Source organism: Microchirus variegatus (genome assembly GCF_963457635.1).
Source record: "Microchirus variegatus genome assembly, chromosome: 11".
NCBI classification, from domain to species: domain Eukaryota; kingdom Metazoa; phylum Chordata; class Actinopteri; order Pleuronectiformes; family Soleidae; genus Microchirus; species Microchirus variegatus.
This window is the reverse complement of record NC_139812.1, coordinates 18,358,140-18,381,109: the sequence shown is the minus strand read 5'-3', so window position 1 is coordinate 18,381,109 and position 22,970 is coordinate 18,358,140. Positions and strand designations below refer to the sequence as shown.

At 39.7% G+C, this 22,970-nt stretch overlaps 1 protein-coding gene across 1 annotated transcript in view; it reads right to left on the bottom strand.

The window, feature by feature from the left end:
• khdrbs2 (KH domain containing, RNA binding, signal transduction associated 2) overlaps positions 1–19,002 on the bottom strand; it is a gene marked incomplete at both ends in the record, with an annotated part of 60,542 nt that extends 41,540 nt beyond the window's left edge. Inside the window, 2 exons of the mRNA XM_083898105.1 lie at positions 6,317–6,444; positions 18,912–19,002. Coding sequence (XP_083754231.1) covers positions 6,317–6,444; positions 18,912–19,002 — 219 coding nt within the window. The remainder of the gene's footprint in view (positions 1–6,316; positions 6,445–18,911) is intronic.
• Between the last annotated feature and the right edge of the window lie 3,968 nt (positions 19,003–22,970).

The following is a 22,970-nucleotide window of genomic DNA, read 5'->3' as shown; positions in this document are numbered from 1 at the left end:
ATCACTGGTTACGACACTCGCTGTCTGACCATAACTTTATCACTGGTTACAACACTTGCTGTCTGACCATAACTTTATCACTGGTTACAACACTCGCTGTCTGACCATAATGTTATCACTGGTTACAACACTCGCTGTCTGACCATAACGTTATCACTGGTTACAACACTCGCTGTCTGACCATAACGTTATCACTGGTTACAACACTTGCTGTCTGACCATAACGTTATCACTGGTTACAACACTTGCTGTCTGACCATAACGTTATCACTGGTTGCAACACTCGCTGTCTGACCATAACGTTATCACTGGTTACAACACTCGCTGTCTGACCATAATGTTATCACTGGTTACAACACTCGCCGTCTGACCCAGGCACGCCGGCAGGGTGTGTTTTGTAGGCACTGAGCTGCCTTGGCAGAGGTCTGCACTCTCCGAGTGCTTTTCTAGTTTACGTTTTGTATCATCCAAGACACGGACAATGACAATAAATATCTACAGTTTAGATGATGTTTCACGTCCAAATATTTGTGACAACAATGACTTATGGTTGAACAATTAATGTGATGAGAGTTAAATGTGTTATTGGATCATCAGACAGTGGATCTGAGATACATGTCTCATTCCCACAACAACAGAGGACGCTAGGATTGAAATAAATAAGTCGACACCAAAGTCTGTCAAGTCAAAAACATCTTAATGATTTTAAAGTAATTCTTCATTTGACCAAGTGGGAGAAAATGGGTGAAACCACATTTTAATCGAAGCAGCACAGAAAGATGTCCAGGGACAGAAGAAAACATCTTTGTTTTAGACAGATCTGCACGCACAGAGAAACCATTTTAAATACTTCTTTCAATGAAAACAATAACAATGATAATTGATGATAAAATTAATTCCCTCATTCCCTAAAATAACGCAGATCATAGCACAATTTCAGTCAAAATAATCACAATTAGATATTAATTCATTCGCTCAGCCCTACTTCTTCTAATATCATCGTCACTAAATGCACCTTACACTGAGACATAAAGACACGTTCCATTAATACTCTTTGTTTAACAGTTCAGTGTCATTAATCTTTCATGTGGCCCACCATTCATGCAGGACAGTTTTCCAAAGTGTTAACAGTTTGCATTAAATAACTTTGCAGATAACAGGCGTGAGGCTAAATGAGCTCTGTCAGGCTTTACAGATGTATGATATTTTATACGCTTTGCTCTATATCACCAGTGACACTAAGTAAGAATGGACTTATGGAAAATAGCAGTGACACAAAGTGAGGTTGTAAAGTGAAGTGAAGTAAAATTGATTCGTTTGTGCCTCTAGGTTGGAGCAGTTGTTGTCGGAGTAAAAAATCAAAAATATTGATTCGTGAAAACGGGCAAGAATTCATGTCCTTGTAGCCACAGTGTGCAAAAATGTCTCATAGCAGTTATGTCGCAATGTAGAATGTTTACTGCAGTTGTAGACAAAAAAGGATTCTACTACATTGTATTTTGTTCTGTTTTCTCTAATTCAAGTGTTCTCCAAGTTGGTTTTTTTTTGTTACCGTGTAAAAACATACACTGCGTTTGAATTGTCACTTTCTGCCAGATATTTACAGTGCACACCATTGTGCTCCTCTTCCGTTTCCCATTCTCTGCAGTTACCGTTTCCTTATCCTCTCTGTAAGGGTACGCTATTGAGCAAATGCTTCATTATTAACTGAAAGTGCAGTGTTACCAAGATGTTTAAGATAGTGACACTGCAGTCCTGTAGGGTGCTGACAGTGCAATTAGGTCACAGAAACTGTTGTTGGACAATTGCTCGATCCTCCTGAACTCGCTGCTCTGCTTAAAGCGGGAACTACTACGCCCACGATACAGAACCAGGATTTTTTTTGTTCACAGGTATGTTGGTATACATTATTACATCAGATTTTTTTTAACACAATTCATACTTGTTCAGATTCAGCTCTTCATCGCGGGTGACAGATTGTCTAAGGTGATTCCCATAGCTGACGTCGGGCTTCTGCATGATGACTGGAGGGAACTGTTTGAAAGGTGGAACCAATTTTTTGATTGACAGCATTACAGAAACATGCCAGCTGAGCTTTTTTTTGTCTCAGTCCTGCATGGATATCGCCCATTTTCGCTTGTACATATACACTGTAAATAAATAAAACTCCATTACAGCATTTCAGTTGTACACAAATGTGTAAACACAAACGTGTCCTTGTTCTAGTTGTTCGTTTGCAGAATTTATGTCATAATAAGTGGGCCTGAAATGAGCTTACCCTGATTCAAAGACCAGCAACCTCCACTGATACTGAGGATAACAAATGTAAGGTAAAAACATAGTGAAATGTGTCTGGAATTTGGTGAAATTAAAGATTTGAATGATTGATATGCAGTTGACATTATGTTCATTGCATAGATCAACCCTAACTTGGCGTGACACCTGTCACTAACACTCTGGACGTAAATCAAAGGCTTGTTGTAAAGTGAATATTGGAAGTTTGAGTAATTTCCGGACTATTGAGCGCACCTGAATATAAGCTGCACCAACTAAATTTAGAAAGAAAAACAAATGTGTACATATATAAGCCACACTTGTCTAAAAGCCGCAGGTGTCCACAGCTGGTTAAAAAAAATAACCAGCCTACCAGAAAAGTTATTGATAGCTATCTTCATCTTCCTCCTGCACACTAAAAACACTGAAGTCGTCTTCTTCAGTGTCGGACTTGAACAGCCTCAGAAAGACTTTGTCAGACACTTCCACAGGCTCTTTTTTTTCTTTTCATCCGTTGTCGCTCTTACTGTCACTTTCGTCTCGAGGCGAATTTGTGCGTGTGCCGTTCTCTTCATCACGCAGCAGTCCAGCCTTTCGAAACTCATTGGTGATCGTGGATTTTTTTCAACACTGCCCCACACAGCAAAAGTTGGTCTTCGCATGCGGCCAGTTTTGGCCCGTAAAAACCTATATTAGGTTATTAGATTAGCCGCATCGTTCTATAGGCCGCAGGGTTCAAAGCGTGTGAATAAAGTAGTGGCTTATAGTCCGGAAATTACGGTAGGTACATGTTGTCGTTTTATTTTATTGTTATAGTAATATTTCCTTCTTGTATTAAGGACAGTCATGGTTTCCTCATTAGTCCACACATACCCCCTCTCGCCTGTTGTATCTGCTGTTTCTGCTTGAATCTATTCGCTTAATCTGATTCCATTGTGCACATTTACCTCTTATCGACACACAGACTCCACCTCCCTCAAGCATCCAACCTTTAATCAGATGACATTTTCTGTGTTTTTTTTTTTAATGTGCAAAGTGAAAATGCGCTTTAAAAAAAAAACACACCGATATAAACCCATAGACTCTGAATCTTCTTTTCCAAAGAAAATGGCTCAACTGGAATTTTTATGGATCAAAAATCAATGCAATAGAGTGAGAACTTCCTGAATGCTGCTTAATTACTTTCTCAACAACACTGAGCAAATTGATTTCTATAGAGTGCCCTGAGGGACTCCGTGCAGCTTTAAGTGCACCACCCCAGCTCCTGAGGCACGGTTAAAAGTTTTGCTGCTCTCTCGACATCCTCTGTTGGCTGCTCTTTTTCCAATAGGACACAAACAAAACATTTAAAACGAGATGGGCACTCAGAGATCGCAGCTGCCCAGACCCATTTTTTAACAACATATATCAGACTTCGGAGGGAAGAAAAAAAAGTCAAATACATAAGTGTCTGAAAAAGTATACAGGGGTCTCTCTCTGGCCAGACAAGTCGAATTGTTTCGTTGCGTAACGCCTCAGTGCTTTTTGTGTATGAAATGTGGCCGACAAATAACCAGACTGAAACAGCTGTAAACAACAGTTTCTCTCGAGCAGAAGTAACAGCCATCATACGGATGTCAAAGAGTCCCTGTACCCACACGGTTGCACCAGCTGCGCCGTGTGGTTGCATGAAATGCCGGTGAGACGTTAAAACGTATTGAAGTGGAATTCGTGACCAGACAGAAATGATTCATTTCGTCTGACTCCGGCAGTTGGATGTAGAGTGTCAGAGAGAGGGCGCAGTGCAAGAGTTGACAGCACGGTATGTTTGCGATTTTTAGGAGAGGAGAGTGCTGGTGGTGGTGACATACAGTACAGCCATATTGTTACTGCACTGACAGTGACGTTCTCGCTAGTTTGACCCTGCTGCTTTTATGACTGGGCTTCCTGTGTTTGCAGGATATTTGGTGAAACATTACACCTAGCAAGTTCTAGCATGAAATGTGTTGGCTTTCAAACTGTGGTACGTGTACCGCAACTGGTACGTGAGCTTCCTCTGGTGGTATTTGCAGGAAAATCAGAAATATTGTTCTACTGTATATTCAATTTAATTCAATTCAATTGTATTTGTATAGCACCAAATCACAATATATACACTCTTAGAAATAAGGGTTCCAAAAGGGTTGAGGTTCTTCCTGGAACCATTTGTTTTTCAAGGGTTCTTGAACCATTTTGATCCAGAGAACCCTTTAAATCCCCTTTCCTGAATAAAGGGGTTTAAAAGGGTTCTTGGTAACACTAAGGGTTCTCCTAGGACAAGCAGAAGCACCTTATGTGGTTCTACTTAGCACTTTTATTTCTAAGAGTGTATATATATATATATATATATACCAGATTATGTGATCGGATTGGAGCTGAGGAATTTAGCTCCAAGAGTGTGTAGAATATTAATAATAAAATAATAATAACAATGAGAATCACCTTATATCTCGCTCCATCTTAATCTAATCTCACTATACCAGTGAGTGAAGTATATGTGAGGAAGAGGACGATGACGAGAGAGCAAATTATCGCACTGGGAATAAATCCACCTCCTGTGAAACGTCTGTAGCTGACTTTGCTTCAGCCTATTTACACCACTGTATTGTTAGAGATGATGGTGTTACTTGGAGAGCTCAGTATTTTCTCAGGTGGTTCTTTCTTGGTTTAAAACGTTTGCTGATGTATGTCATGAATCAGTTTGTTCAGATGATACTACAGTATAAAGGTTTTAAATGGCTTTGTGTAAACATTATTGTCATAAAATCATAATAAGTAAACAGCCCGTATAGGTTAATGTACACACTAATGATCAGGTACTGACATTGATCTGTTTGTATGAATGTCAACAAGCAAAGGCAATGGAGCCGACTTCCGACGTCGCCCGGAGAGCCTGTCGGAGAGTCTCTCCGTCGTTTCCGGCTGCACTAAATATTTTTTAAGTGTCCGTCACTCCGTCAAGGGACAACGGAGATGGCAAGGAGATGCGATTGGTCCTCAGCCAGTCTCTGGGCGGCATCAACGGGCATGCGGTGGGTGCCTTGATGATTAATATGAGATAGGACGCAGTGTAGAAGTTCATCCAATTTGCCAGCCGACATTGGGAAGTACCTGAAGTGGGTTTCTTCGTCCATGTCCCCCCACCGTTCCAATAAGACTGTTAAATTCGCCTGCCATCAGTCTCGGTACATTTAGTGGTCGTATATATATACCACCTTCGGACACGTCTCCTCAGTCTTTCACGACTCCATTTTTGTATCAAAAGTATCTGTGTTTCAATATTATTCAGCTGCAACAACAACAACAACAGTCTTTCTCTCTCGGACGCCATTGCTCACTGTAGTCAGAAGCACAACAACCTTGTGTAGCGACCCCCTACTGGTCGGGCGGGAAATTGCAGTGCGTGTCCGGCAATACGACGGAGAACTATGAGGACTGGAGGGGTCTCCGTGGTTACGCAGTTGTAGAAGTATAATGTCGTATTACACAGTCTTATGATTCTTCACATGGCTGCATGTTGTTTCTCAGCTGCCCAGTGGAGAAGCCTCATTAGGCCGCATTTCATTCGTCAGTACTGATATTGCATGTATCACTATACCATGTACTGTGCCATAGAGTGATTTATGGCCACTGCTCTTCGGTGTACTCTTAGGGGATTCACTGCTTTTAAAACTTTTGTGGTTTTTTTTGATGACTAACTCAAAATAAACAGACACTGCCCGATGACTTTCTATTAGACTGTCTGAGTGCCAAACGTATTTGTACAAAGGGTGAAGGAGGTGAAACCAGAGGCTCCACATAGACTGACAACTACATTTTGGAGGAAAAAATATCCCACACACAAAAAAGCACACTGAGCACTGCTTGCTCTTACATCTCAACGTATTCAAATGACTCCGGCGATTTGATAACACAACAATCTCATTTGTCGTTTCTTCTTCCTTCCCACACAAAATAATATACAGGACCCTAAAGGGGCGCAGTATGTTTCTTTAGGGAAATACACAATTGCAGTGTCACTTACCTTTGGATACTGCTGCACCGGAATGAGAACTCTTTCGGAGAGCTTGATATTTTTATTGCTGATGATATCTAGGTATTTCTTTATGTCGCCGTCTTTTCTCACTTCGTCTCCTTCATGTTTCCCAATCTCTGCAGAAGAAAAACAGAACAACAGATAAGAGATGATAATTAGTTTGTCATATAACTGATAAAAAAACGTCAGTTGACATCTTTAAGCTTGCTCTGGGGCCAACAGCAGCGTGACGGCAGCAACAGTAATATAATGTTAGGCTGGGGGGCACATTAGAGGAAATTTAACTATGCATTGTATCACACTGTGAATATTTTTGCTGATTACTCTTGTCCCTCAGCTGCAAATATGTTCTCATTGCAAACCTAATGATATGTGATTATACTAATGACTCCTTTACATCCAGCGCCGTAATCTCATGATCCAGTAATTCAGTAAAAACAGTCATACTCAGCTTGTATGGGGACTCTCTTTATTGTAAAGTGAGCCTTTTTGGGGGCAGCGAGCAGTGTTTCATCCGCACAGAGCAGAGGACTTAAAGAGCTGTCAGAGAAAATACATAAAACATTTGATATTGGAGTCATTTGGGGTCGAGATGAATGTGCGTACTCGGATCGTATTTGCAGATCATTGGTTCCAATCAAACTGCGGTATTTCTCCCTATTAATTACAAGATTGGACAAATTGGCCCAATATTTCTCATGCGTCTCGCCAACCTAACGACAAACAGGAAAACATGAGACAGATTTTAAATAGGGACGTTGGCATCAGTCTGATACTGGTCAAAGCACGAGGTCACTCACTCTCACTCACTCATCTTCTGCCGCTTAATCCTCCACATGAGGGATCGCGGTGCCAATCCCAGCTGACATAGGGCAAAACGCTGGGTATACCCAATTTAGAGTGTCCGATCCGCCTAATCCCGGAAACCGGGGAACCCGGAGAAAACCCACGCACACACATACAAACTCCATGTAGAAAGGCCCTTGTTTAGGACATAGATTTAGGAATACGTTTTTGATGTTACATCACATAATTGCACTATTGAACACAAACTATAAAAACCAAAAAAAAAAGCAATAACAGCATTTTAACTTCACTTATTTTGTCTTTGGAAGCAGAATAATTGTTACACAATTGGACCATTATGATCTCAAAATGGTAATTATGGCTCGGTGCTTACATCGAACAGCTTAGCAGTTTCCTTAATAAAGTAAAGTAATTTAAAAGATTGTATCGGACTGGTATTGGTATTGGAAAATTCTCAGGATAGTTATAATAGTAGACATAAAAAGTTGGTATCAGGCCATCCTTTACGTTAAGTGTCCAGTTTATCTTGAAACGAAGCCAAAAAACATAGTATTTATGTGCATTTTATGGCAATTAAACACACACTATACATTATCCCCGAGAAGAAAAAAACATCTTTGCTGCTCTGTTGAATTACGATTATCAGCCTGCAACACACTTGCAGGACAATAAAAAAGGTATTCCTTAACAAGACCGAGAACCCAGAAGTCACTGACCACATTTGAGCTGATTTATTGAAGCTCAACAGTTTATTGAAGCTGGAGTTCTTCACCTTTATCTGAGCTGACAGTGGACAAAGCTGTGAGGTAACAAACACCTCTGACTCAGACAAATACAGGTCGTAAATTGTTCGCTAAGGAAGGCGGTTGACAATATGGACTGAAATAGACTACCTGCTTGTGTTGAATTGAACGGTTCAGAATGCAACATAATGATCAGTTTGTGTGGGGAAATGACCAGCAGTTTTAGAGCATTAGCTGCTCGACTACATGAAATGCACTGATTTCTTCCTCTCTCTCTCTCTGATTGGGCCCGATTGTCCGAGCAAGGTTTCAATTGGAACACGCCGTCACTGCTTATTTGCAGTTTCTCTCGAAGACGACCTCTTACCGAAGCTTTTAAAGTAGGTCTCAAATTCAGAGGTCATTCAAAATGGTTAGTGTGCAAAAGTCTCCTTTTTGAATTGATAAAAAAAATGTAGCAGTCAGTGCCAGATGAAAAGAGCCAAAGGAAGGCTTTTTTCATTATCTCTCTGGACTGCTTTCGGGATTCTTCTTTTGTCAAAGTTTTTATGCAGGCTGAAAAACCCCCCTCCAACCTTGGCCTCACATCAGCTGGGCGGATTCACGCTTTGTTTATTCTTCATGTGACTCTTTGCACGAGACAGGTGTCCCAGGATAACAGCAGCTAACGCAATAAGGCTTGTGGCGTGTGTTTTGCCCCGAGGACATAAACTGTATCAAACACAACTTGCGGCGTGCAAAACGTGCATATTATTGAACTAGTTTGGTTTTGCAGTATTGGGACAAGCTAAAAATACAAGGCTGCTCACGCAAAAAAACCACCGCTTCAACGAACTCAAGTGGTGATCAGGATCCTGATCAAAATCGAATCCTGGGCCATGACTTCATGACGTCATTTACTTTTTGAGTTATGCTGCTCACAAACACACAAACACGGCCAAAAATACAACCTTCTTAATAAGCAGTGGGGGGTACTGGGTATGTCAGTCCACAACTTTTAGTCAACATCACCAACTTCCTTTTTGTGCCTTCATATTTTGTCACAAACATACACGATCCCCAGAGGATTAACTGTAATATTTGGTGTTTTATTGCTCGCCCGTCTTCCCTTCATATGCTCTGTGACCTTGGTTTAAGCCCAGGCAATAAAAGGAGTGACATTCTTTACAGTCTCCAACCTCCGCTGTACTTTGTGCTTGGCGCTAATTAGCAAAAAATGCGAGCGCGCTATTATGACGGCTAGACGATTCTGTCCTCCCCAGAATAACATGTTCGAGAGACAACGTCCCTTAGAAATGATCGTTCTTTAGAATTATGAGTCCTTTCTGTCAGATGCAAAGGGAGAAGTGATGTTACATCAGTATATATCCACAAAGTCCACGTACACAGGAGCTTTGGGTGAATGGAGGGACATCAACCTCAACACGGGAAACTAACTAATGTTGTTTTTGTGTGACCACAATCTTTCTAAGCAAAATGCTTAGTGACAAACCCCTGTGTTTTCCTGCACTTAAAATCTTAGGGCAAAGTAATACATTTATAAATAAAAGAAAGCACATATTTCACACATTCCAAACATATTAATAGTTCTTTCTGTTTGCATTGAGTGCACTAATGGCTCCGGCATAGGAGCCATTTTTTTTTTTGCCTATAAGTCTGAAGCGCATAGACTCATTCAACATTTATTCATTTAAGAATTATATGCAGTGCCCACAGTGGCACAATAGCTAAAGCAAATTTACAGATGTTTTAAAAATGCTTCCATTTCCAAGTTCGAGTTCCTGGTTAAATCAAGGACTTATTTCTGCCTTTCCTCATAGATTAGCTCTGGACTTCTGCGTGCCGGAGAAAATTTGTTAGGGTTTTATTTTCATTGTGCAGTGTTTAACTTTGCAATGGGCATATATATAAATATATATGAATAAATATATATGAATAAATAAATATATATATATATATATATATATATATATATATATATATATATATATATATATGTTGTTCATACCATTTGAAAATAGCAGTGACGCTTTCACATGAAGATTACCATCCTCTGTAACACCACACAATGACAAACACCTTTGTTTGACTGCAGCCTGTGAACTTCGAGAGGGATTGTGTAACACAGACAAGACACAGAGAGGGAGACGGGGGGGTGGGGGTGGGGGGGGAGGAAGATGAGCTTAAAATGAATAAATCTGGTGAAACCTTCACACCGGTATCGTCATTGTCAAATATATGGTAGCATGCGGTGGGAGCCTACAGATCAGAGACGCGAGTACCCCCCCCCCCCCCCCCAAAAAAAAAAAATAGGATTTAACTTGGCAGCTACAAGATGAATGTGTGCTAATGTGCAAGTTAGGAGAATGTTGCTCAGTCTGTCGTGGATTACATATACATACATAATTAATCAGTTCATGAACTTGACGGTTGTTTATCCAGGATAACAGGTTCAATATACTGGACAAAAGCATGTACTCATAACACAGTCAACGAGAACCAGATAGGTTTGGACATTGATCACAAACTGAGGCTTTTGAGGAAATACAGAATACTTTTCTTCCTGAATCAACAGCTCAACTATTTAGGTTCAGACGAGGGAAATCTATTCTTACTGACTGAACAAAATCAAATATTGCTTTTAAGATACAATGTGCATTGATTACATTTTTGTGCTGGACTGTAATTCACTGATAAACGACTCTACGATAGCAGTCGACAATAAGAAACTCCATTAAAGAGTAAATGGGAATGGGAGGTGCCTTTCTGTAGCTATTACCATTTTATATTAAGTATCTGGAAAGAGAAGCTGAGTAGTACAATTTTACTTTAATTTTGAACTGCTGCCAAATCTGTAAAACTGATAGTAGAGTGTCTGATTCTGCATACACATATCAAGTTTCGTTAAAATCTGATTTGCCCGTGATAAGAGAAAGAGATTTTATGGCAAATCTGTGGGTAGATTCTCTACAAAATTGAATGGTTAACATTAAATTGCTAACAGGAGGACAGAAAAAAAAAAACACTCCAATGAAACAAACCATAACCAACGTGGCAGAGGTAATGAATAAACGCACATGTTAAAATACAACCAAACAGCGAGAAAATTATTCTCCATTACCGAGTCAAACCAAAGCTAATATCCTCCAAAACAGGCTTGATTCTTCTCCAACAACATTATAGTGTTAGGATTTGATTAGACAGAAGAGTATATGATGATGAACCTCATCACACTCACCAGAACACACTCAGAATATCTGAGAATAAAGTTATGTGCAGACAGTCGATTACCTACACGGTAAGTAAGCGTTATTTTTACTTTCACGTTTAACAAAACTGGCTGAAAGACTTTGATAACCTGCATAATTAGCCTGGTATGACTGATTCATTTGTCAATATTTTCTCATTTTATTCAATTAAACGATTTGTTGTTTGGTCCATAAAATGTCAGGAGATTTTGAAAAATGTTGATCAGTGTTTCCCAAACCTCAAAATGATCCAGTTTGAATTATCTTTGTGAAAGAAAGCAGAACATTTACTGTAAGCAGCAAAAAAATTTGTGTTTTTTTATTATTATAGGTAGATAATTGGCAGATATTTCCCATTTTCAACAATTGCATTTAGTTTCAATTAGTATTATTATCGACATACACATAATATTCTCCTTTATTGAAATGAAAGTGAGAATAATTACATCAAAATCACCATTTCTTCTCATATAGTGAATCATATCTCAATCGCAATTTAGGTCAAAATAATCGCAATTAGATATTTATTCTGAATTGTTCAGCCCTAATTAGTATGCGTCATTAAACTGATTGCATGAAAAGAACAAACCATGAAATTAATGTTATTTACTGCCATCAGTAGACACCTAAATAATTGACTATTCCATGACTCAATGGTATGTTGAATGTATATAGTACCACTTCACAACAAGAGCAAAAATTGAGTTCAATGGACTGCGTCAATGGTGTTAAATATTGCTATGAAGAGCTCCAGCACATGGGAAAAGCACAGAGAGGGCATTGCCACATGCAAAACAACTGCATTGTAATTTCCATTTTCCATGTTATTTATATGCCACCACAGTAAAGGCTTAGACTGGCCTTCACCTTGGCAGAGTGAATCTGGTGGAGATGGATTGAAAAACATGCAATTATCTTTGGTCTGTTTTTTTCCACTCTGGACTAATGAATTTATTGTAGGTGCTTGGGGTTGGAAATACATTATGTACCAGTGTTTGGTCACATGCCGTTGATGTGTTTTTAAATGAGCTGCGCTGAGGCAAATTGCATTCAACCACTGACACAGTGATTAAGTATTAAACCATAAATCTAATTATAAGGCCGTCTTTAAAGGATCTGCTGAAAGTGCAATTGAAAGTAAAGTGGAAAAGTACTTATGACACAAATATTTAATCCCGATATCTTTTAATAATCATCTTTATATTACAAAGTAGCTAAGGCAGGATGAAGAATATCCTCCAACTTTATCTTCAGTACACGACAACATGGTCCTTCACTCTTAGAATACATGATTATTTATGTATATATGTACTCTGTATGTTTTTCTCTCGGTGTGTTTTATTTATTTTATACTGAACTGAATGCATGTTGTTGTGTTGCTGCTGTTAAAGCCCGGATTTATTCATATATGTGGAAAACATGGTTTTATAATCGTAGGTTTATTTATTTTCCTCTTTTCTCATACTTGGTGTCTGTTGTTTAAATGATATGGACCTTGGTTGTGACAATAAACTGAACTGATTCCAAACATTTATTGCTGTAAATACCTGATGTCCTTCATTTCTTTATTTACAACTTTCCAGTTATATGGGGGAGTATTGGAGAGGTAGAGTAACACAATCTGATGTCTAATATCTATTTTCTGAGTGCTGAGGCTTTGGCTCATCCACTTATTTCTGTTGCTTGAAATGCTCATGACCTTGGAAATTAATCTTATTCAACCCGTGCACTCATTGGAAGTCACTATTGATAAGAGAAATATTGTAATACAATGTTTTACTTTTCGGGGAAATGTAATTTCTTTCCTTTCCTCTCCTTTTTTTTTTTTTTTTGTCTTGCTCTAGGTCATACGACATGAGGCGGTGTATGTTGTCACTGCCGGATACTGAGCAGCCCCTCTCGTAATGTATGCGCTAAAAATGTGGGCAACAATTTGCACAACAAGAGAAAGTGATTAAATGAAAAATAAAGACATCACTGCACTCACTGATGAAATATCATCCAAATAATCAAGTGCAAAAATGTAAGCCATGTCCAACTGAGCGGCCAACTTGTATGAGTCGAGCCAATTCTCCCACAATAAGTACTTCTTTATTGACTCTATCCTGCACTCTGCATATTTATATCTCTTTAACAGAGAGACAGGAAAGCTTCCAATCCCAGATTCTGACTAATGCTCTCCATTGTTAGCTGACTAAAGGTAGTGCATTACAACATTTACTGCTCTATCTGCTTCATTTTGATAGGACTGCAACTATTTCTCTATTAAAACATTGCAACTAAATTCATTGCCACATTTTTATGGATAAATCGACGGAAAAGTATAAGGGCCACATGGAAAAAAAACCAGCATGAATTCTGAGAAGAAAAAACATCAGAATTTTGACCTTTGTTTAATCTCCGAATTCATGCTGTTTTATTTATTTATTTTCAATTTTGTGGCTTTAATACTCATATAAATCAGTCTTAGTGTTTTTCTTTTTTTTTCATTTGTCATTTTTAGGACTCATTTTCTGACAATCGAATCTTAATCTATTAGTCCATCAGCCCTACATTTTTAGTATTTAGTTTTGTGTTCTCTACCCTCTAAGAAATAAAAGTGCTAAGTAGAAACATATAAGGTTCTTGACTTGTCCTCATAGGAGAACCCTTTTTGGTTCCACCTGGAACGCTTTTGGAGGGTTCCACCAAAATACCCTTTATTCGGGAAAGGGTTTTTCAGAAGCAAATGGTTCCAGGTAGAACCTTAGCCCTTGTAAAACGATCCTTTTTTTAACCCTTATTCCTAAGAGTGTAGAGTATCTTATCTTGAGCACCTCATTGGTCTTTACTTTTTATAAAATTGCATATACAACATGTAAAGAAACAGAATCTGAAACTAACTAATGCTGCTGTGATTAACTACTACGTTATTCCATCTCTTTTATTTAAGTACATTTCCTCTTTTGGTAAACATGAGAACCATGAGGACATGGCGGCTGAGTGCTTAAGTGAAAATTTGAGCTCAAACTGTTACGAGAATGGCTAAACGCAGGGAGGAAATGAAATCCAGGAAAAACTCAAGATATGATTTAGATTAAAGGATGTTCTGTGCTCACACACACACACACACACACACACACACACACACACACACACACACACACACACACACACACACACACACACACACACACACACACACACACACACACACACACACACACACACACACACACACACACACACACACACACACACACACACACACACACACACACTGCAGTGTTTCACGTGAAAAGCAGACGCTGACCTGCAGGTCAAAAGTCTAAACTCGTGACTCTCCAACGGACGATCATTGAATGAAATGAAAACACTAGAAGACAACAACAACATTTCTATAAAGATTTACTTCCTTTACCTCCTCCTCGCCTGTATGTAGTATATACTCATCTTTTATTCAGAAAGGCCTATGTCCTTCAGATCTCATGAAGATTTGTTTCTGCTGCCTAACAACACTGAGGGCGTTTGAGCTTAGCAATGCTTCTCAACAATAGAAAACAACAACAACAACAACAACAAGAAGAAGAAATGGAAACATACAGTGCCTCACATTTGCTTCTGTATTTTAAATGAAGCAGTATTCCTCCTGCTGTCTATCCTCGCTGCATCCTCGTCGGCTTTGCTTTTGCTTCACTTATTAGGAATCTCATTGGTTTTTATGACAAGACTGAGCTATGTGGCATGAAGGCGAGCACTTCGAAAGGAAACCACTGGGATCAATTAAAGGCTTCTCCTTTTGTCTCTAACTTCAACCCACTATTAAAGTAACTATGCAGCTCTGTATTCAAAGGCAAATTAAAGGTCAAAACCCGAAGACGGTGACTGGTATGTGTCGATCTGAGCAAGAACTACACTGGCATTAGCTGAGGTAAGTCCACGAATATGTAATTTAAAGTTATTCAAATAATCTGGAATGCTGTGAAACAAGAAGCTCACACGTCCATCTGAAAGAAACTAATTTCCACCCACCTCCCAAGAAGAGCTTTAAATCTGCTTCAAGAAAGACGCAAGACTTCAAAGCCATCACTAACTTAAAGAAAAACAAACTAATTAATTTCATAGATATGGGGCTGATAACTGAAACCAAGGTAAATCCATGGCGGGCTGTTTATTGTGCGTGATGGGAATAATGCAGGCTTACATGCTCTGGCTTTCAGTGACAAATAGCTGTGGATCTATAAATCTGTGGGCGTAGTTTATCATGCTGTCCCTATGATTCTGTATTATATAAGCGCAAAGAGTGACAAAAAAATGAGAGCAACTGCGCGAAAGTGGCTGAAATTATGAGCATTATTTCACACGCTGTCCACAACTGATTATGTTGAACACTTTCAGAGTTGACACAACAACTCAGCGCACTGACAGTTTATTACAGGGAACGTTCACTATTGCGGATGATGAATACGGCTTTCCTTCTTGACCTTGCAAACATAAGACTATTTTTTCCCCCCACGTATGACAGTGTACTGTCTTTTTGTTCTTGGTGTTTCAGAGTTATGGGGAACTGCGAGTGAAAGTGCACAGATATGTAGTTCACAAAAAGCGGCTTTGACTGAGTACAATCAATATATAAATTAAGGTCTCAAATCTTATATGAATGGAGTGAATATCTATATTTATAAATAAAACGGGGCCCACGGCTTGTGTAGTGGTTAGCACTCTTGCCTTTGCAGCAAAAAGACCCGGGTTCCTGGGTTCGAGCCCCGTTTGGAACAACTTCGGAACAAGGAACTTTCTGCAAGGAGTTTGCATGTTCTCCCTGTGTGTGCGTGGGTTTTCTCCGGGTTCTCCGGCTTCCTCCCACAGTCCAAAAACATGCGATATGGGGATTAGGTAAATTGGACACTCTAAATTGACCGTGTGTGAGAGTGTGAGTGAATGGTTGTTTGTCTCTATATGTGGCCCTGTGATGGACTGGCGAACTGTCCAGGGTGTACCACGCCTATCGCCCAATGTCAGCTGAGATAGGCACAGCACCCCCCACGACCCTCTGGTGGAGGATAAAGCGGTAGATAATGGATGGATGGATGGATGGATGGATAAATAAAACGTGGTGGTTATAATGAAAGCAGCATCTTCTGTTTATATCCTGGCATGTGAAACAGCCTTGAGTAAAGCTGGCAAAGTGAACTGTGTGACAGATGATCCCATCTGCATCACAGTTAGCGGAAAAGCGCGGGACTGTCAGGTGTCTCATCGACACATTTCAGTAAGAAAGCCCAAGGGGCGGAGGCTCCGGAGCATAAACACCAGATTTGTCCAATCAGACTGCATCGTCCCATTAATCAAGCAAGTGGGATTGCTCAGACTGAGGTACCTGTGAAGACCTCTGAGTAGCAGCCAAGTTCTCTTTCCACTAGGCCATAATATGATGTTTATGCACACTGCAAACGCACTTTGAGACACATTTGCTTTCGAGTGTTTTAGCTGTGTTGTGTGAAATATGTCTCACTTCTTTATCGTGACACCACATCTCCTGCGCTACTTCAATGCACAATAAAACATGAGCCTATGACAGTGCGCACGGTTTAGAAATGGAAATGTGCCATCACTCACTCGTACAGTAGTCTCTAGACCCTTACAGCCAATGACACCGCGTCCGTGTGGAGTGAGGACATCAATAACTACAACAGCCAAACCAAGCTTCTGGACAGTCAGCAGTGCACTACTGTCCACCAGGGACATTACATCCTCCCATTCCTCTGCTCCCTATACACCAAAGCCCACACCTCTGAAGACACACTTGTCAAAATAGAGATGCGATCAACGTGCTGAAGAGTCTGAAAATGGCAACAGACTTAGGAGAACTCCCACTCTCAGTATAAAACAGCCGTATGCCAACCCATTGAGCCCACCTTTCTAGTTTCGGGGAAGTACTTATTCCCAAGACCTGACGTGGCAGACCAAAATCAATTCCATCGTCAAAAAAAAGGCCCAGCAGACTAGTCCAGATAGTGTACTTTCTGCGGTAACTGTGGAAGTACGGCGTGCCAGTGGAGCTGCTGAACAAGTTCTTCACTACAGTCATTGAATCCGTGCTGCGCTCATCCATCACGGTCTGGTTGAGAGCAGCCACATAATAGAAGAAACAGACTGCAGCGAACAAGTAAGGAAAGCAGGGGGAAGAAAAAAAACCTTGGTTTTACCCTGCCCACCAGGGTTTGTACTCTTCATCATCATCTTCATATCAGATCTCTGTAAACCAAAGAGACATGAGAGGTGTCTTTTACACCACCTCCCTTATAATGAGAACATGAATATTCAACTCTATAAATACTTGAGTACTCATACATCATACATTTACTCCCCTATACATAACACACGCTATTGCTGTTTGCAGTTCTGCAAACTTGCACTTTATGCTTACTATAATATTGCCCTTTTGGCATGATATATATATATATATGTATGTATATATATATATATATATTATTGTCTGTGAATGGTGGGTGAGTTCTGTATAACGTATCTGTTTGAGAGTCCCCACCAACTGCCATCACGAGATTCTCTGCGAGCGGCTGCGAAAGTACTTGTGAAAATGAATCTCATTGTGATTCTAATTCTGGTTGAGCCGAGCCGACTCCTCGTGTTTGCTTTGCGGGTGATACGCTTTCTCGCCAAAGCAAAAGTGACACGGTCTCAGTATGTAAATGGTTGAGAGACTAAGGCTACACCTGCAGTATACAGAAGTACTTAGCTCATAATACGCTGCAAGAAGAGCAAACTTGAGGAAACTGCCCTGTTGGAAGAACTGTGACGGCGGGATAAATGAAACATTAGTCGTATATCTGTCTCACCCTTGAGTCCCCTCTGTGACCTTGTTATGGTGCAGGACTGTGACCGCCAATTATTACATTTCATAAATTAGTATTTAATTAGTTGTCTCAACCATAAAATGAAGACAATTGTGTCAAATAAAACATTGATCTGCGTTTCCCAAGCCTCATAATTACAACATTCTTTTTTTCGTTTTGTCCACAAACCAAAGGAGGAAGGAAACAAGACAAACAAACAAAAAGCTGAAATTGGAAAACTCTCAATCCCATTATCAAAATAGACGGTGATTCATTGAGTAATTAATTGTTGCAGCTCCATTGCGGACTTTGTAAATGACTGTTAAATATATTTACATTTGTTGAGCCGTTATCGTTTAGAATCAGTGGTTCCTGCAACAAACTATATTGGCACCTTACACTTAGGATACTGCTGATGTTGGCACTTAATGTCAGTTTGTGCAACTTGTTCGATCTGACTATTATACTTCATTGATTGTAAATGACAGTGGGTTTTTTTTTGTTTAATCTACGCTGCAGAGACGACAGCTGAAAATAAACCATAGATAATTCAGGATTAACAGCAGCACCCTCCAAAATTCAGTTAATCACACAACTGAATCATTTCATTCCTGGCTGCTCTGTGTTTGTTTTATGCTGATTCTTCTTCTACTTCTTCTTGACCTTGTAGAGCAGTGGGGTCAGACAAAGAGGTCATGATGTGACTCTCTGACTTATTTCAGCCAATTTACTTTTTGAGCTGGTTTTTTTTTGCGACTGATGATGGAAAACGTTGGGGGTTTTCTTTTAAAAAAAAAAAGAAAAAAAAAGTTCTGAACTGAAACTAAAACAAAATGAATGTGGTAAATAAAGTCAGGCTGTATTTCCCCCAAAATACGTTGCAATATTGTTTTCAGTTGCAGTAGTGAAGTCTACAACACTGAGAAGATTAAATAAAACAGCAATTTACCTTCTGCGACGAGGCGCACCGCGTGCGCAAAGGAGGGGTCCAGGGTGCTTTTCTCCGTCGCCAGTTCAGTTAAATACTTGTTTGGTTGCATTGTTACGACCGGCGGTGCAGGTGCAGGTGCGGGTACGACTACAGGACTCCTGAGCGTCGGAATGCCACTAAAACCTTCCCGCCTCTGCTCTTCGCTGCTTCGCTCCGCCAGTCTGAATGAGCACCAGAGGAGGTGGAAACCCGCTCCAGATAGATACAATAAAAAAAAAAAGGAAAGAAACGTAAACACAAGTCCGAGAGATGCTTGACTGACTAAAGGAGGGCGAGTTGTGATTCAGAGGTGTGAGTCCATCTCTGCCACCGTTGACTGCTGCCTGCCTGCCTCTCTCCTCCTCGGCTCTCCGCCAGACTCGGTGCTGGATCTGCAGACCGCGCCGCTCCATCCCCGCCCCTCAGCAAACTCTATTGGCCATATTCTGAGTGGGACTGGCGCTGCTGGAAAACAAAGACGGTCCCTGCTGAGTGCATACCAATTGGCCACAGTGTTCACTGTATTCTTTTTGACTGTAATTGACAAATATTTCAATGCACACTTACAATAAATCACTGGCTACTACTTGCAAATAATTGTATGTAAATTGTGTTTGTTATAGATGCTGTACTTCTTTCACAGCAGGTTTCTATATGTCCTTAAATGAGTTGGCTGTAACTTCACAGTTATGCCATATATGTTCCTGTATAAATACTATATTTTACTCAGTGGCTTGCAGCGACATTTGGAAGTGCAGGGGGTGAAAATTGGAAGGGGGCACCGGCTGCATCACTAGTATATCATTTCCCACATTCTCACACAGGTATACAGGGACATCCTTCACAGCACAGCATTTGGTTTCCATCACCGAGATGGCTCATTTTCTACACAGCACTGAATATCATTTCCTCTAAGGACACCCTTTGGGACACTGGCGTGTATAGGGACAGTGTCCCATTGGAAGGGCACCCATACTATAGGAAACAAAAGGTGCAAGGGCATCTTATAGGACACTGCATCACTTTCCTCCACTAGAAAGGCACTCCTTTAGAAACAATCACTCACTCACTTACTTCTACCACCTTATCATCCAATCCCAGCTGACATATGGGGCATGGTACTCCCTGGACAGGTCGCCAGGCCCTTACAGGGCCACAGTTAGAGACAAACAACCATCCTAAAAACAATCAATTTTGTAAATGTACATTTTGCTTTAGAGCCAGGAGGGCACTTCCTCATGTTTTTACCACTCTAGAGGGAACTTTAGCGCACTGTATTTTTGTCCATTAGGGGACCAGGGGGTATATAAAAACTTGGTTTTACTAAACAAATCAGAAATAATGGACAGTATAGTATTAAATACAGTAGTGTGTGGTGAATTATCACAGGTAAAGCCTGTGCACTTCTTGAAAAAAGAAAGAGAAGGCGATGCATTTCGCAGGGGCTGACACTGGTCCCTGCAATAAGCTTTAGTTTTGTGCGGCTTAAAGACTGGCTCATGAAAATGAAGCAAGGAATTCTAATGTGCAGCGGTTTACAAGTAAGTAAATAATGTGTCATTTCACATGTTGTTCGCATACGTGTTGACTTGACATCTTTGTAAAATGTCTTTGACTTGAAATTCTAATTATCTTAATCAATGAACTTGCAAAATTGAGAAATGAAAGAATACTTTGAAAACAGAATGGTTAAACATCAGTTAAGTCACTGAAATTAACTTATCAACAAAAACAAGATTATAGTCTAAGACAAGGCTAAAGGAACAGGCCCACTATTTTGCTGTCTCTTCTGAGATTTGGTGCTGAACTTGCTATTCAGTGGCAGCCACCATATGAGAGCACATTATAACAGTATCATCCCATGTCTTTAGTCAAGGGATTTTGGAAGCTGAAACACATCTCATCCAATTACCTTTGTTTCTAAGTTTCTATTAGAGTTTACAGAGTTCACCGCAGAGTATCTAGTTTTCCCTGTCAGACTGAACAATGCACTGTTTGACCACTAGCTGCGCCTGAGGGACAAAAACACTCCTGTTCTGGCCTCTGTGTCACTGTCCATGGTGCTGAACACACACCTACACCACACGACTGAGATTTGTGTACATGGAGGACAGGCCACGTTTATAAAGCTGTACGTTTTTTTTTCCATTACATGAAAATTACAGCATAATCAAATGTTTAATGTGTTACTTAAAATACCGTGCCTGTCCTAATTCCAGATAAATGGGAGGGTTGAGTCAGGAAGGGTATCTGGTGTAAAAAAAAAAAGAAAAACTCTGCCAAATCAAATATGCGGATCATCTCCTGTGGCGACCCCTAGAGAGGGAAAATAAAAACTATATAATGTTTTATAATGCTGTTATTTTATGAGTTCTATCTTAAGAAGCTAATTAAGATGTTGTGTCAAGATGTTTTGCCATTTATATTTGTTGGCTTCTCAAAAGGGCAGTAGTGAAAACCCACCATCAGAGTCAGAATTGCATAGAAAAAAAAATTCTTACACTGTAAATTATTTGAGATGAAATACAGTAGTTGTGGTACAAAGAGGTCAAATCAAGAGGAGCCATTACTGCCTGTGAAGTAAATTACATGACAACTCCTTAAAGAAGTTTTATTGTCAGGGCGAATTCTTTAATAGCTCTTCATATTGGCATCCTAAATGAAACGCCTCTCTGGTCCCCGTAGCTATGATATTGATTTATATCCTGAAGTCCTCAACAGCACAGGATGCTGGCTGCCTGACTTACTGACAAATTACTTTTGAACAGAAGAGGCTGAATGACCAATTCTAGCTCCACTTGACCTTTGGAGATGATTATGACCACACTGATTTAATTTTGGAATCAAAAATCTTCTCAAAGCACAAGGAGGAGACAGAAAGGACACCTTGGGGAATGACAATTTAAATAACATTATGAACAACAAATTATACAACTTCAAAGCACCGAAATGTAATTATTTAAATCAGCTTCAGTGACAAAGTGTAAATGATATTTACATATACATAAATGTAAAGATTCATAAAATAAATATTTCCCTTTAGACATGAATATTCATTATGAAGTTGCTTTCAGAAAACTGAAGCTCTCAAGAAATTTTATTAACCGATTATTTTCTCTTTAGATCCATCTTTAGTTAGAAATACCCATTGATTAATTGACTTTACTAATCATTGTCACGTATAAAGAATATGCTGAGCCCAAGTGGATATTTAATCAAGATATGATAAACTTTCATTTGCACAATCGATTTTCAACATAAATATATATAGCGTCAATGTCTTTATTACGTTGGAGAATTGTGGACTCCGTCTACTTTTTCACCAGGTTTTTTTGGCATGTTAAGAAAACGATTCCACATTTATCCATTTCACATTTACGTCTTATTGACCTAACAATCCAACTTACACTGCCCTGAGTGGCCAGAGTAGGAGCACATTTATGAACACCTTAAAAAACAGTCTTTATATCCCCATATATAAACCTGAAGCATAGTTTAATATGCGGGAAACACACGCACCACAGAGCTGCAAACAGGAGGAATAACCAATATCTTCTTGGCGTAAAACCAATTAAGCCTAGAAGGAATTATTGATCATAATTTGCATGTTTTTCATTAACATTTCTTTTCTCTGAAATGAGTGAAGACTTTAATTTCAGTTTTACAAAAACCAGCGACTGTGCTGCTGTTTTGCTGATTTGCTTGGTTCAAACACTGGCTGATGTAATGCCACTCAACGATTAATCAGCCTGCTGCTGTTTGAGTGATGACCCATGCTGATGTCGGTTGTGACTGTTAATATGCTTTTTATCTTGTAATCTCATATAATGGCTGTCGGATTTAATCTAAAGCTGGTGGAATAAAATTAAAAGATAGAAATGTGCATGGGAAAGATTAGTGCAATCTCTTTTTCTATTAGACATTATATGTCAGTATTATAATATTACATTTATTACATGGATTCTTACAGCTCTCTAGTGGCCAAAGTGTCTCATTACACATTTCCTAGCTGCACTCATGTGATGCTGAGTCTGAATT